This window comes from Panulirus ornatus, chromosome 19, assembly GCF_036320965.1.
Source record: "Panulirus ornatus isolate Po-2019 chromosome 19, ASM3632096v1, whole genome shotgun sequence".
NCBI classification, from domain to species: domain Eukaryota; kingdom Metazoa; phylum Arthropoda; class Malacostraca; order Decapoda; family Palinuridae; genus Panulirus; species Panulirus ornatus.
Genome location: NC_092242.1, coordinates 3,898,729 through 3,915,464, shown reverse-complemented (window position 1 = coordinate 3,915,464; position 16,736 = coordinate 3,898,729). Strand labels below are relative to the sequence as shown.

General features: G+C 36.7%; 1 protein-coding gene across 2 annotated transcripts in view; it reads left to right on the top strand.

Annotated features, from left to right (window-relative positions):
- The first annotated feature begins 2,315 nt into the window (after nucleotides 1-2,315).
- The window catches only part of LOC139755323 (BCAS3 microtubule associated cell migration factor-like), a 152,087-nt gene continuing 137,666 nt past the window's right edge, over nucleotides 2,316-16,736 (top strand). The window contains exons 1-6 of one of the 2 annotated variants that reach the window (XM_071673467.1): nucleotides 2,316-2,452; nucleotides 7,277-7,409; nucleotides 7,970-8,143; nucleotides 9,683-9,898; nucleotides 14,753-14,907; nucleotides 15,915-16,062. In XM_071673467.1, coding sequence (XP_071529568.1) covers nucleotides 7,287-7,409; nucleotides 7,970-8,143; nucleotides 9,683-9,898; nucleotides 14,753-14,907; nucleotides 15,915-16,062 — 816 coding nt within the window. In that variant the 5' untranslated portion in view covers nucleotides 2,316-2,452; nucleotides 7,277-7,286. The remainder of the gene's footprint in view (nucleotides 2,453-7,276; nucleotides 7,410-7,969; nucleotides 8,144-9,682; nucleotides 9,899-14,752; nucleotides 14,908-15,914; nucleotides 16,063-16,736) is intronic. The other variant, XM_071673466.1, reaches the window with a different exon arrangement.

Below are 16,736 nucleotides of genomic sequence, written 5' to 3'. Positions count from 1 at the left end.
ATGTATATTATTTTACAAATTGTTTGTTGAATCAAAACTGACTTTTAGATTTAAAGTAATTTATGATTACAAGAGAAGCTAAAGAATTTTACTTGTACTGCTGAAGATAAACCTTGTTTGCATGTGTTCTCAATTTCTTCTCTTGTAATAATAAAAGTTATTACAATGCTGGTGGTTCCAGATGTTGTAATTGATTTTATGTAAGTTGTTGATAGCCTCAAGTTAAATAAAATGAATGAAAAAATCTGGTTCTCTGCTTTGCCTAAATCTTTTTAGTTAATAGTCAAGATTATTTTTCCTGTATGCACAACTGTGGATGTTTCATGTAGTTTCTCTGATTCACAAGTATAAGGAAAAAGAATAAGAATAGACTTTAATAAGTGTTTTTTTTTCATGTTGGAGGCTCCATTCATACACAAGTCTACATCGAGGCTGGACCTTGATTAGAATATGAGTAAATTTTAAGAAGGAAGTGAGAAGCAACAATTACTATCAACTGTTAGCAATCACTTGTCATCCATGATCAAACTTCAAAAGCAGAATTCTTTGTTTCTGTACTGTTTGCATAACACAAATTTATCTTCCTGTATTGTCCCATTTTAATCTTAAGTTTGACATAACTTGAAACGTGTAAATCTAGTATCTAAAGAATTGAATGTTGTGAAACCCAGTTGTTTTCCTGCATCTAAAGGATTTAATTTTAACACTGTGAATGAGGTCACTTCATTTCAAAGGAGCCCTCCTTACCCTTCTCCCAAGAGGTATGCTCTAGGAGCTCCATAACATGGAACCTCTGGATACATGGTAAAAATAAAGATGCTAATAAGGTGAGTATATTGAAATATTTGAATGTGTTAGATGATAAGGTAGGTATGTGAAATGTTTAGAATAAGATGCTATGCAAAACCTGAGTTATGGCAAATGGTTTGGTGAAAAGCAAGGTGGTAAAAGCCTTAGTAAGAATAAAGGAACAGGATTGTATGGGACTATAGTTTTCTTTATAAAGTGGTTGTGATAGGTTGATTGGTTATTTAGACATATAATTGCATTTATGGCTCAAAATGAGCTGATAAGGACTGGCAGAATGCCTGTAGAGTGCCACTATATAAAGATAGGAAACAAAATGAATATTCCAACTACAGAGGTATAGTTCCTTCAGGGAAAGGTAGAGGATGTGTGGACAAGGTGTTTGCTTTGAAGAATTTGCGTCAAAATAGGTAGAGAGGGATTTGTATGTGGTACTTACATACTTGGATAAAGAGTATGATGAGATTGAAAATGATGCCTTGTGGAAGGTGATGAGAATATATGGTGTTGGAGGAAAGCTGTCAGATGGTGAAAAGTTTTTTTGGGACCGAGGGTGTCCAGTACAGGATTAACACAGATCCGGGCCATACTACCATGAAATAACAATGGGTGGAAATGTACCATCAAGTTTACTTACAACTACATATACTAGCTCTCTTATAAGGTACTTTTGGATGAGAAATGCTTGTATGCCTTAAATGTGTTAATTCAATGATGAGGAGTTTAAACTTGGCGCGGGGACTTTAATTAAGGTGGCACGTTCTCTGAATCACATGTTTTTTAAACTATTGCATAGAGAGTGGAAAGACAAGCTGCGCTTCCCTTGACTGTTGTAACTTATTCATTGAAACGAGTGTAGATGGTGTGGCCATTAAAGACGCTATCATTTTCAGTGAGTAAATTGTGACATTGTTGTCTATCAGTGATGTATAAAAATTGGTTTCGTTACATTATGCATGCCAAGTACGTGTATAAGTGAGACTATTTTCATTTGTTCCTGATGCTTCTATGCTAGAGTGGGAAAGGCATTTATATACATAAGAAATTAATATTACGATATCATAGCGAGATTGTTTCATTACTACCAATATCATTTATTGATACCGTTATTGTTATCAATGTAATTATTATGATTATTATTTTTGCTGTTATTCTTCCTATAAATATATGCTAAGCATGTTCATACCCACAAAAAGACATCGCTAAAGATAAAGTAAGACCCTGAAACAAGGAAAGATAAACCACCAAGATTGATAAAAATAGAAAATGTGTTGTTTTGGATGATTCACTTACGCAAAACTTAAAATCATTTTACGAACTAAGTATAAACTTGGTCTCCAAATAATAATGTTGGATTGATATCTGTATAGATTTAATACTTTTCACATTCACAAGACATATGAACTATGATATGTATTAATTTATGGTGTGAGGTATTAAGGCAAATCCATTTGTACAGAAAACATTCGGACACGTTGCATCCCTCTACCGTCGATACTCAGAACTACAGTAACAAACAAAACAAAGATCAGCTGACGCTTGTGCGACGCAGTTGGGGAAGGGAAAGAAAATTGCATTTATTTTGATGTTTCACGGTACTCAGCGTATCATAGACTCGATGCAATGAGGCGTTAGTGTATAATAGGTAAATAGATAGTTCGAATGATTGATTTTACTGAAATGTAAATGTATGACATTTGGGAAAAGCTAAATCTTACAGTGGGTTGGCAAGCAATCCTTTGTTTTGAATGGGTGACGCAAGTTTATGCTTGTCGCTAGGGTAACTGTGGAGGTATATTTCAGAAGGTGAAGAGGTATTATGAATAATGTTAGATTACAAGTTAAGATCATTATTTACTCTATATGTGCCACCTTAAAAATCGATTTGTTGAATTGTCCAAATGTCTTAGTAGGGCAAATTTTATGATGCTACAAAAGAATGAATTTTTGGGGGTGAGAAAGAATTCCGCATCTGGTAAGTACACTTGCTTAACCTCCATTCTTCATCCACCAAAAACGGGAATTGCTTGGTAGATCAGAGAGGTATAGGTCTAAATATAACGAATTTTTTATGAATGTGGCAGTCAACTTACACCAAACTTATCGTAACCTAGGATACTTGAAATTCTCAAGTTTTGTTTGGTTTGAGGTACACTGAACAAACGTCTCTTAGGATGACATAGGGCTTCAGTAATATATAAGAACGTGGAAAACATTTCTTTAATGATGATCCTTAGAGAGTTCTATTTGTAGCACTGGAAATGAGTTGACAGTAGGGAGATGGTATGTTATGGTTCACAGTTTCTGCTGTTGATCAGAGTGAAGTTGAAATTTAATTCCATAGTTACAGATTTATCTGATTTGTAGAACGGTTTACGTTGTAGATCACATGTTTAAGATAAATACCAAGCAACAGTGATAGGTAATAGATATGAATATTTCAAAGAACACATGGGTTATTTTTGTAACTTATAGAAACAAGGCAGAATTTATTCACATCACATGAAATGTAACATGCAAAGCAGTGATGTTCCAATTCAAGCCTTTGTTGATAAATATTATCCATATAAATAGTATTCAAGAATGAATTTATCATCTGTATAAATATATTTTTGACAAATTAACTACACAGAAATGAAGATACATAAAGAATTATGAAAGACTGCCCCTTTATAGTGTGATTTATTATTTAAAAAAAATGGAGCAAAGCATTGAACTACTGGCACTTGATGTATCTGATTGTATAGTGAAATTTCTGTGTAATTTTTTCTCACATCCTCATATGTTAATTTTTTGTCACTTCCAATAAATTTCTTATGTAATGTAAGTAGTTGAATTCTAAATATAGTGGTGCAAGTATATGATTACCTAAGTTACTTCTGTGCACTTGGATGGCCAAGATGAGGCGTATATCCTTGTTACAGGGAGGCAGGCATTGTAGTATGTAATTTCAATCTCTTTATCTCTCTTTTTATAACTATTACAATTATTTCATTGTCATGTTATTGGGGTGGATCAGGTATGTATAACCTCCAGAACACCACTCATGCAGTTAGTAGGTGACCACTGACCATGGAGATACTGTCTCATGGTTTTCAGGAGTGTTAGTGATAGTGCAATGAGGAAGAATTGCACTAGCTTGCCTAACTTTCTGTTTCCTCTCTGCCTTACATACAAGTGGGTTCATGGCTGGCTTGTCTTCCCTTTTATTTTTCTGCTTTACATATAAGTAGGTTCATGGTATTTAGTCCACAAATACACACTCTCCATCTTGCACATGACACACTACAACATGCAACTCATATGACTCATTATTTTTCATTCAAAATTTTCTTATGATGAGTGTTACATTCTAGTCCTGTCAATTGGCAAAGTCTTTTCATAGGTAAAATAAGTTCAAGGGATAGGGTCTAATAAAAATCTCTGCTTATGCTGGACAAAAATGTAATTACACCCATATCCCATGTCCATCATTCCAGAGTGCAATATGGACTATTATACTCACAGAAGTGCTTCTTAGGTTTCCACTTTGCATATTGAGTTGATTCAAGTGAGACCAAGTCTCCATTTATACCACCTCTAAACATAAAGTACTTCCAGTTTATGTATCTGATCCCCATTTATCCCTCTTAGACCTTAATCTGAAATATCCCTAGCCTTAGAAACATCTGAAATATCCCTAACCTTAGAAATATCCTCACATCAAACTTTCTCATTTGCTTTCTACCTCTAATCCTTGTACTTTTTACTTTACTGCTGTGTATCTTCTTGACCAACCTATCACTTGCCTTGTTTTCTCCATGTCTGTACCATCATAACATGCTTTCATCCAGGCATTTTTCTAAAGACCTCCTCATCTTCATTTTGTCCATACTCCTTATCAAAGGTATTCTACAGGAATTACCTTTAGTGTGTGTAATTTTGGAATAGTGTGTGTAATTTTGGAAAGGAAGAATTAGAAAGGTTTGCATGAAACAAGGTAAAAATGTAGTATAACCTTTGAGTGTGATAGAATGAAGGTGTGAAATCAGACTTGTAAGTTAAAATAAGTGGTGATGAAGTTATGGTAGTGTTTATGAAGACTGAATTGTCTGAAGAGATGCGCAGTTACTTGTTGTTGTGCCATTACAAGACTGATATTTGGGGAATTCAAGTTTGGGAGGTTGAGAATGTTTGAAATGGTTGCAAATGCACTGTGTAATAATGGAGATGAGGAAAGAACCTGACAGCTAAAGAGGATGTAGATTCAGGGGATACATTGTGTTTGATAATTGATATCAGTGGCTTGGAGGGGGATAGAATGGAAATGGGAGCCATAGATGGATGTGGGGTTCCGGTTGAAGATATTAGTAGGTAAAGAATATTTTCAGAGTGTTTAGTGGCGGATATGAGTATTGCAGATACGCAAGGTATATATAGTCAGGGTATAGTGTGCATCTTATGATGAATGAAAGATTATAATTAGATTGCCTTTTCTCTCATCCTTGTGTACCTTAAGTATTTCTGCACTTCCTTATTCACAGCTCTGGTGGCTGATTTGAGTGAGAAACTGCAGAAGTTAGTGACTGAGTTTGGAAAAGTGTGTGAAAGGAGAGAGTTGTGTGTAAGTGTGAATAAGAGCAAGGTTACTACATTCAGTAGGGTTGAGGGACAAGTAGACTGAGATGTAAGTTTGAATGGAGAAATATTGGAGGAAATGAAGTGTTTTAAATATCTGGGAGTGGACTTTGCAGTGAACGCAACCGTGGAAGCAGGAGTGAGTCACAGGGTGGTGTAGGGGGCGAAAGTTCTGGGAGCGATGAAGAATGTTGGGAAGGAGAGAACGTTATCTTGGAGAGCAAAATTTGGTATGTTTGTAGGAATAGTAGTTCCAACAATATTATAAAGTTGCAAGACATGAGCTACAGATAGGGTTGTACAGAGGAGGGTGGATGTGTTGGAAGTGAAATGTTTGAGGACAATATATGGTGTGAGGTGGTCTGATCAAGTACTTAATGAAAGGGTAATAAAAAGAATGTGGTTGAGAGAGCAGAAGAGGGTGTGTTGAAATAGTTTGAACATATTGAGAGAATAAATGAGGAAAGATGTGTGAAAGAAGAAAGCTGAAAGTAAATGTTAGTAAGAGCAAGGTTATTAGGTACAGTAGGGTTGAGGGACAAGTCAGTTGGGAGGTAAGTTTGAATGGAGAAAAACTGGAGGAAGTAAAGTGTTTTAGATATCTGGGAGTGGATTTGGCAGCAGATGGAACCATTTGAAGCAGAAGTGAATCATGGGGCGGGGGAGGGGGCGAAAGTTCTGGGAGCGTTGAAGAATGCGTGGAAGTCAAGAACGTTATCTTGGAAAGCAAAAATGGGTATGTTTGAAGGAATAGTTGTTCCAACAATGTTATGTGGTTGCAAGGCTTGGGCTATAGATCGAGTTGTGCAGAGGAGGGTGGATGGGCTGGAAATGAGATGTTTGAGGACAATATGTGGTGTGAGGTGGTTTGATCGAGTAAGTAATGAAAGGGTAAGAGAGATGTGTGGTAATAAAAAGAGTGTGGTTGAAAGAGCAGAAGAGGGTGTTTTGAAATGGTTTGGTCACATGGAGAGAATGAGTGAGGAAAGATTGACCAAGAGGATATATGTGTCAGAGGTGGAGGGTACGATGAGAAATGGGAGACCAAATGGAGATGGAAGGATGGAGTGAAAAAGATTTGAGTGATTGGGGCCAGAACATGCAGGAGGGTGAAAGGCATGAAAGGAATAGAATGAATTGGAATGATGTGGTATATCAGGGTCAACATGGTGTCAATGGATTGAACCAGGGCATGTGAAGCATCTCGGGTAAACAATGGAAAGTTCTGTGGGGCCTGGATGTGGAAAGGGAGCTGTGGTTTTGGTGCATTATACATGACAGCTAGAGACTGAGTGTGAACGAATGGGGCCTTTGTTGTCTTTTCCTAGTGCTACCTCGCACACATGAGGGGGGAAGGGGGATGTTATTCCATGTTTGGCGAGGTGGCGATGGGAATGAATAAAGGCAGAAAGTGTGAATTGTGTGCATGTGTATATATGTATATGTCTGTGTGTGTATATATATGTGTACATTGAGATGTATGGGTATGTATATTTGCGTGTGTGGACGTGTATGTATATACATGTGTATGGGGGTGGGTTGGGCCATTTCTTTCGTCTGTTTCCTTGCGCTACCTCGCAAACGCGGGAGACAGCGACAAAGCAAAATAAATAAATAAATGAATATATACCTTTTGATTGTATTGTTCTGAGGAAGCCTTTACCGAATGAAACAGTGATTGATAGTGCAAAATTAATTTCTTAGTCTTTCTTTTAGTGAATATCATTATTTACTTTCTTTTTTTTTCAGTATCTGGGTACATGTTGCACTTACCTGAATTTGCATTCATGTATTGGTGCCTCTATAGCTTTGTGCTTTTCTTTATTTAAGTGTTTCCTGTTGTCCTTTAAAGGATACTCATAATGTCATCAGCCATGTCTGGTGAGAGTGGGCGTGGCTCACGGCCTTCAGTGGGTCACCAGGTTCGCCCTGAACCTGTGGTAGAGAAGACCTTTGTTGAAAATGTGGCTGGCTTTATCAATGAGGTGAGTTTTTAGTGGAGATGGAGATGAATTTACTTTTTCCATAATAAATTGAAGTATACGTGAATTTTAGTAGAAATTTGAAAAGTATTTCCTGGATTAAAGATGTTGGAAGAACTTTTTGACACAGTCATAAATAATTGAAGGCAAAGTTCTGCATAGTGTTTGTCCTTATAGTTACAAAAGCTATATTAATCCAAACAATATAGGGAACTGGATGATTTGTCTATTTCATTCATATAATCTATCCATTTCTACAGTCCATTCATTTTAGGTAGTCAAAGCAGTGTTAATTATTTTCCTTACCCATGTTCATTTGTAGTTGCATTAAGAAATGTCCAGTAGGCCTGAAACATATTAAAAGGTTTAATTTGATATGAAGGGAATGAAAGCTAAACATAAAGAGAAATCAGATGTTTGTAAGAAGAATGAATATGGGTACAAAAGAACATTGTGTTAAGACAGAGACTTGTAGATGTTCTAATGCTTCATTCTTTTCCTATAAGCAATAGTGTTAAAATGATTTATGTAATTATGTGCGGTATTTGTTTTTTAATATCTAGGTAGCACCACAGACATACAGTAACCCATCACACTATGAAGGCAAAGAAACTATCATGTGGGTGCGATTCGACTATTGTGACATCAATGACCTAGCACGATTTCGTGACAAGATAGAGGTCAATGGCAACTCCCCTCCTCTTCTCCTCATAATAGGATATGTTTGTGGAGTGCAGGTAAGAAACTACTTAATGTAGTATTTTAAGCATTATTATCAAGAAAGATGTTGCTTATATAGATAACCAAAAGATGGTATTTTCTGTTTTATTTAAATTTTTCAAGTATAGAATTTGCAGATATGACTATAAACAGTACTTGATTTGTTAACAGAATTTTAAGAAGTTGCTACCACTTCTGTTAAAAATGAAATACTTTTGAAATTTGAAAAAGCACATGGGAGTATTTCTACATCTCTGCTGACCAGTCTGAGGATCCTTGTGAAAATTTACTGTCTGTAATATTGACCCCCATGCCTTTGATGGTAATAACCAGTAGACCACTGTTGGGCTGTTTCTTATATTTTAGATTAGGTTAAGTATATGTTGAAGTACTATAGTGAGCCTTAGAAATTTAGGTGTGGGTAGGAATTTTGAGAATGCATTCATACAGGCTCTGTTCTTTCTCAGTAAAACACTGATGTACAGGGACAGAACTTAAGGGGTTAGAAGAGAGGTTAGAGTCAAGAATGAAGAAGTTAGATGATTGAACTGAAAAAGAAAGAAAGCTGAAGAAGTAATGGACATATCAGTCAGATTGTTTTGGATATGTTAGTCATAGATTTAGGAATTTTGAGAGATACTGAAGAAAATGAGGATTAGATGGATAAGCAGATTGAGACAGAATGTTTACAATGTACGTGCAACATGAGGAAAATGCTCTAATAAAGATGTTTTGAAGGTAATCAGCTTGAGTTACCCTGCTGTGTTCTCAAAAATGGCATATTGGATGTTAATTGATTGATTGAATAAATATGGCAGTGATTGAATGAATAAGATAGTACAGACACAAAATGCACTGGAGCTTCTACAGTTATTGTAAAAAAAGTTGCATGACCTTCAAAGGCAATACATGGCTCGGGTTTATTGTGGGTACAAGCATATGATGCCCGTAGGGTGAAATCATCATACAACATCTGATGCTGAGACTAGTGTTGCTAACAATGTGAGCACCAGCAACCTTCTCAGTGTGCTTCATGCTATCTTGGGGAAGGGATATTTTTACCTAGCTGCTACTTAATTATGGGAATTTTCCTCCTGACTGCTTTATTTCTTCTACCTGTGCTTCAAGATGGTTGGCTCTTATCTTTCTAAGGAGGAGCAAGCCTGAATTCTGGCCTGGAGGCAGGAAAATGTGGATACATGTGGGATTTCAGGGTGTACTGGGTGCTCAGATTGCACAATCAGGCAGCTGCGGCTTGCAATGCCATATCAGTGCCTTGCCACATTCAAGAGATCAAGACTTTATGGACCCAAAATAAGGACCTAGTACTTCACGAACCTTGCTAATTCCATGCTCAGGCACTTGCAGGTGGTAGTCAAGGCCAATGGAGAGATGATACATTATTAAAATGTAAGTGTGGCATCACCTTTGAAAATGCATTGGGAGATGGGCATTTTTTTTTTGCAGGCACTGCTCAGACAACCCACACAAATTTCTGGCATAATTGAAAATAGAAAAGTATTGGATCCTGTAATGGATTTTAATGTGTTTTGCAGGCTTGGGTGATACCAGTGAATGGAGAAGCTATGGAAGTATTGTCATGGCGCCAGGGAGCTGTGCGAACTCTCAAGGTCCTCCCATCTCCTTCTACTTCTGCAAATACTGTTGACCATTATTCCCTCAAGCGGCCATTGATTGCACTCTGTGATACTGCTGGACCTGGCCCTCAGTTCTGTTCAGTCTCCTTTATTTCTCTAAAAACTGGTGAACAGGTATGTCTGGAAGGTGTGTTCTTTTACACTGATATTAAAGTATACATGTTAAGATAGTCTTCATAATTTTCTTAGATATTTTGAATTTTTTATTGTGTAGGTAAATGGTGTCTCCTAAATGTGATAGCTCAGCCAGTTTGTATAATCTTTTAGATTTTTAAATGTTGGTGATATGTTTTTTTTTTCATTTGAAAGTGATATGTTTAAGAGGATGGTATAGGATTTTTTTTTCTTTTGCCATTCCCCACCTTATGTTGTTAGTATCAGGAATAGACGATGAAGCTATAGAGGAAGAGTCCTTTCTTAACTCTTTCTTCTTTTCCTTCTTTTGAAGAGGAATGATTATGAAGGGAAGATTTCCAACTCCTTGCTTCCACCCCTCTTACTTAACTCCTTTCAAATATCCTAGAACTGAGGATTTCCAGCCCCCTGCCCCAACCCCATTTAGTGCCTTCAGGGGATAACGTTGAAACACGCTGCAGTATTTTGTACCATGATATAGCTTCTATATGTGATGCAATTACTGTTTCTCTTTGGAATGTATGATAATTGAAATTGTTGTTAAGGGGGAATATGCAGGTTGGAAAGTAAAACCAGTGAAGAAAAAGATAGATGATTGTAATAAGGGCAAGTAATGAATGAGAAATGGGATATTGCTGTGGTATATGACAAACGTAAAGTGCTAATGTTTAATAGACCAATAAATAGGGCTAAAACATAATGCAGTGCAAAGGATGACACAATGAAAGCATTTTGTGGATAGGGATGGTTTGAATGGAGATGCTGGTTTCACGTGATACTGTTGACCATTATTCCCTCAAGCGGCCATTGATTGCACTCTGTGATACTGCTGGACCTGGCCCTCAGTTCTGTTCAGTCTCCTTTATTTCTCTAAAAACTGGTGAACAGGTATGTCTGGAAGGTGTGTTCTTTTACACTGATATTAAAGTATACATGTTAAGATAGTCTTCATAATTTTCTTAGATATTTTGAATTTTTTATTGTGTAGGTAAATGGTGTCTCCTAAATGTGATAGCTCAGCCAGTTTGTATAATCTTTTAGATTTTTAAATGTTGGTGATATGTTTTTTTTTTCATTTGAAAGTGATATGTTTAAGAGGATGGTATAGGATTTTTTTTTCTTTTGCCATTCCCCACCTTATGTTGTTAGTATCAGGAATAGACGATGAAGCTATAGAGGAAGAGTCCTTTCTTAACTCTTTCTTCTTTTCCTTCTTTTGAAGAGGAATGATTATGAAGGGAAGATTTCCAACTCCTTGCTTCCACCCCTCTTACTTAACTCCTTTCAAATATCCTAGAACTGAGGATTTCCAGCCCCCTGCCCCAACCCCATTTAGTGCCTTCAGGGGATAACGTTGAAACACGCTGCAGTATTTTGTACCATGATATAGCTTCTATATGTGATGCAATTACTGTTTCTCTTTGGAATGTATGATAATTGAAATTGTTGTTAAGGGGGAATATGCAGGTTGGAAAGTAAAACCAGTGAAGAAAAAGATAGATGATTGTAATAAGGGCAAGTAATGAATGAGAAATGGGATATTGCTGTGGTATATGACAAACGTAAAGTGCTAATGTTTAATAGACCAATAAATAGGGCTAAAACATAATGCAGTGCAAAGGATGACACAATGAAAGCATTTTGTGGATAGGGATGGTTTGAATGGAGATGCTGGTTTCACGTGATACTGTTGACCATTATTCCCTCAAGCGGCCATTGATTGCACTCTGTGATACTGCTGGACCTGGCCCTCAGTTCTGTTCAGTCTCCTTTATTTCTCTAAAAACTGGTGAACAGGTATGTCTGGAAGGTGTGTTCTTTTACACTGATATTAAAGTATACATGTTAAGATAGTCTTCATAATTTTCTTAGATATTTTGAATTTTTTATTGTGTAGGTAAATGGTGTCTCCTAAATGTGATAGCTCAGCCAGTTTGTATAATCTTTTAGATTTTTAAATGTTGGTGATATGTTTTTTTTTTCATTTGAAAGTGATATGTTTAAGAGGATGGTATAGGATTTTTTTTTCTTTTGCCATTCCCCACCTTATGTTGTTAGTATCAGGAATAGACGATGAAGCTATAGAGGAAGAGTCCTTTCTTAACTCTTTCTTCTTTTCCTTCTTTTGAAGAGGAATGATTATGAAGGGAAGATTTCCAACTCCTTGCTTCCACCCCTCTTACTTAACTCCTTTCAAATATCCTAGAACTGAGGATTTCCAGCCCCCTGCCCCAACCCCATTTAGTGCCTTCAGGGGATAACGTTGAAACACGCTGCAGTATTTTGTACCATGATATAGCTTCTATATGTGATGCAATTACTGTTTCTCTTTGGAATGTATGATAATTGAAATTGTTGTTAAGGGGGAATATGCAGGTTGGAAAGTAAAACCAGTGAAGAAAAAGATAGATGATTGTAATAAGGGCAAGTAATGAATGAGAAATGGGATATTGCTGTGGTATATGACAAACGTAAAGTGCTAATGTTTAATAGACCAATAAATAGGGCTAAAACATAATGCAGTGCAAAGGATGACACAATGAAAGCATTTTGTGGATAGGGATGGTTTGAATGGAGATGCTGGTTTCACGTGATACTGTTGACCATTATTCCCTCAAGCGGCCATTGATTGCACTCTGTGATACTGCTGGACCTGGCCCTCAGTTCTGTTCAGTCTCCTTTATTTCTCTAAAAACTGGTGAACAGGTATGTCTGGAAGGTGTGTTCTTTTACACTGATATTAAAGTATACATGTTAAGATAGTCTTCATAATTTTCTTAGATATTTTGAATTTTTTATTGTGTAGGTAAATGGTGTCTCCTAAATGTGATAGCTCAGCCAGTTTGTATAATCTTTTAGATTTTTAAATGTTGGTGATATGTTTTTTTTTTCATTTGAAAGTGATATGTTTAAGAGGATGGTATAGGATTTTTTTTTCTTTTGCCATTCCCCACCTTATGTTGTTAGTATCAGGAATAGACGATGAAGCTATAGAGGAAGAGTCCTTTCTTAACTCTTTCTTCTTTTCCTTCTTTTGAAGAGGAATGATTATGAAGGGAAGATTTCCAACTCCTTGCTTCCACCCCTCTTACTTAACTCCTTTCAAATATCCTAGAACTGAGGATTTCCAGCCCCCTGCCCCAACCCCATTTAGTGCCTTCAGGGGATAACGTTGAAACACGCTGCAGTATTTTGTACCATGATATAGCTTCTATATGTGATGCAATTACTGTTTCTCTTTGGAATGTATGATAATTGAAATTGTTGTTAAGGGGGAATATGCAGGTTGGAAAGTAAAACCAGTGAAGAAAAAGATAGATGATTGTAATAAGGGCAAGTAATGAATGAGAAATGGGATATTGCTGTGGTATATGACAAACGTAAAGTGCTAATGTTTAATAGACCAATAAATAGGGCTAAAACATAATGCAGTGCAAAGGATGACACAATGAAAGCATTTTGTGGATAGGGATGGTTTGAATGGAGATGCTGGTTTCACGTGATACTGTTGACCATTATTCCCTCAAGCGGCCATTGATTGCACTCTGTGATACTGCTGGACCTGGCCCTCAGTTCTGTTCAGTCTCCTTTATTTCTCTAAAAACTGGTGAACAGGTATGTCTGGAAGGTGTGTTCTTTTACACTGATATTAAAGTATACATGTTAAGATAGTCTTCATAATTTTCTTAGATATTTTGAATTTTTTATTGTGTAGGTAAATGGTGTCTCCTAAATGTGATAGCTCAGCCAGTTTGTATAATCTTTTAGATTTTTAAATGTTGGTGATATGTTTTTTTTTTCATTTGAAAGTGATATGTTTAAGAGGATGGTATAGGATTTTTTTTTCTTTTGCCATTCCCCACCTTATGTTGTTAGTATCAGGAATAGACGATGAAGCTATAGAGGAAGAGTCCTTTCTTAACTCTTTCTTCTTTTCCTTCTTTTGAAGAGGAATGATTATGAAGGGAAGATTTCCAACTCCTTGCTTCCACCCCTCTTACTTAACTCCTTTCAAATATCCTAGAACTGAGGATTTCCAGCCCCCTGCCCCAACCCCATTTAGTGCCTTCAGGGGATAACGTTGAAACACGCTGCAGTATTTTGTACCATGATATAGCTTCTATATGTGATGCAATTACTGTTTCTCTTTGGAATGTATGATAATTGAAATTGTTGTTAAGGGGGAATATGCAGGTTGGAAAGTAAAACCAGTGAAGAAAAAGATAGATGATTGTAATAAGGGCAAGTAATGAATGAGAAATGGGATATTGCTGTGGTATATGACAAACGTAAAGTGCTAATGTTTAATAGACCAATAAATAGGGCTAAAACATAATGCAGTGCAAAGGATGACACAATGAAAGCATTTTGTGGATAGGGATGGTTTGAATGGAGATGCTGGTTTCACGTGATGAATTAACTATGTTTATAATGAAAAAGTAAGGCATACTCACTGTTGAAGTGCATTTAATTTTAATGTTGTGTATGGGGTAAATATGCTTATATAGAGTGATAGTGGCTCTCTACACCTGATCCACCATATGGAACAAGAAACAGAGATAATATTGATCAATAGATAGAAACATAAATGTGGTTCAAGAAAATAGCTATCATTTAGAGCAAGAGTAGTTCCCTGTAGTTCTTATGATAGTGTCTCAGTTGATGACTGAAACCAACATGATAGTGAAAATGTTTTACTGTTTACAGTGTTTCAGTTGTTGACTAAAACCAACATGATAGTGAAAATGTTTCATTGTTTGTTGCTGATAGCTTGAGATTCAAAACCTAGAGTTTTTTATGTAAAAGTTTAAAGACAGAATTTTTTTCTTTCAGGTTAAAATTATAAAATTCAAACATCCAGTTCATGACATTCATGCAAATAAGAATGTCATAGTCATTGCTTTTCCGGAGAAATTGGCTGTGTTTGATGCTGCAACTCTGGAAGACACATTCACAGTCACCACATGCTACCCCTGTCCTGGTCCAAGGTATGTACAACTAAGTCTTGCTAGCTCTTGTCGGATTTTAAGTATGCATTCTCTTGATTTTGTTCTGTTGCCCCTATTTGGGATGGATAAAGTCATGACTATTACCAGAACCTTGTCTAAGGCATTCTAGCTTCAAAACTTTCATTTTTTTTTTTTCAAAGGCTTCCGTCATGGACTAAAGTACATATCAAGGCCAGGCCTTAATTGAAATATATAAAAGAGAGAGAGAGAGAGAGAGCAGTGGTTTGAATGTCATAACTGTTAGGGATGATGAATGGGTAAAAGAGTTCAATTTGCATTATAGAGATAGGAACAAACATTGCTGGCTACACAGTCATTGTATGATACAGTAGCTTGCTTTATATGATGCTGGCAAGCTAAAGATGGGGGCACACAGGCAAGCAGTTCTTGGGAACAGAAACCACAGTAGTATCTCTAGAAGAGGTAAGAAGAGCCACTGCTGAGTGTAGAGCTAGAACCTACCTAGATGTGAGAGCAGTATTCCATTTAAGGGTGAATCAGTCTTTTGTATAATCAAAAGAGAATAATTTACAGTATGTGAACAGAACTCCCAATTTTCTTTGGGTAACATTATCTATTAGAGTAATTTGGGGTTTCCAAAATAAGTTCACTGTTACAATGGATATTTATTGAGTTAAGTGATGGAATTACAGAGCCATCAAGGGAAATGAGTAAGTTGTGAGGGGTTTTATAAAGAGAAATAGTTAGAAATTGGGTGTCAGGGGCATCAGACATAACTAGGTTGCATTTGCCCCGTAGAGAAATCCTGTCATGCCGCTCATGCCCTGACATTCTCCAGTCTTCTGCTTAATTACTTTACTTTTTTCACATTTCCTCAGCTTTCTCCTTTCATGCTCTTTAAGTCTCTTTCAGGTTTCTGCTACCAGAGCTGTAAACAGCAACTGATTCTCCTCCCATGCCCCCATCTCTGGTATACTATAGACCTATTCCTTGCTCTAATTTATCTATATTTCTGTGTCTTTCAGTGTAAATCCAATAGCTTTAGGTGACCGTTGGCTAGCATATGCTGACCGGCGCTTGGTTCCTCTTCACCAGTCATGTAGTGGAATGGTTCCTGAGGGTTCCACGTCGTACAAAGCTACAGTCTTTCATGCTGCCAAATCCCTGACCAAGGTGTGTAGACTTTAATGTTTGTTAATAAGGAAGATGTTTGTTTCTGTTTTAAGTATAAGCAATTCCTAACTGTTTGGTAAATTCATAATCAGATTTTAGCAGGATTTTTGCATTAGAGCCAGTTTATGTCAGGATTTTATAAAGGACAGTTAGAGAAATAAGTAAGTATAAAGAAAGTATGTTTGAAGGAATTGTGGTTCCAACAATGTTATATGGTTGTGAGGCATGGGCTGTAGGTAGGATTGTGCAGAGGAGGGTGGATGTGTTGGGAATGAAATGTTTGAGGAAAATATGTGGTAAGTAATGAAAGGGTAAGAGAGATGTGTGGTAATAAAAGAAATGTTTGAGGAAAATATGTGGTAAGTGATGAAAGGGTAAGAGAGATGTGTGGTAATAAAAAGAGTGTGGATGAGAGAGCAGAAGAGGGTTTGGACACATTGAGAGAATGAGTGAGGAAGGACTAACAAAGAGGATATATATGTCAGAGGTGGAGGGAAGAAGGAGATGCAGGAGACCAAATTGGAAATGGAAGGATGGAGTGAAAATGATTTTGAGCGATGGGGGCCTGAACATGCAGGAGGATGAAAGGTATGCAAGGAATAGAGTGAATTGGAATGATGTGGTATACCAGCATCGATGTGCTGTCATTGGATTGAACCAGGGTATATGAAGTG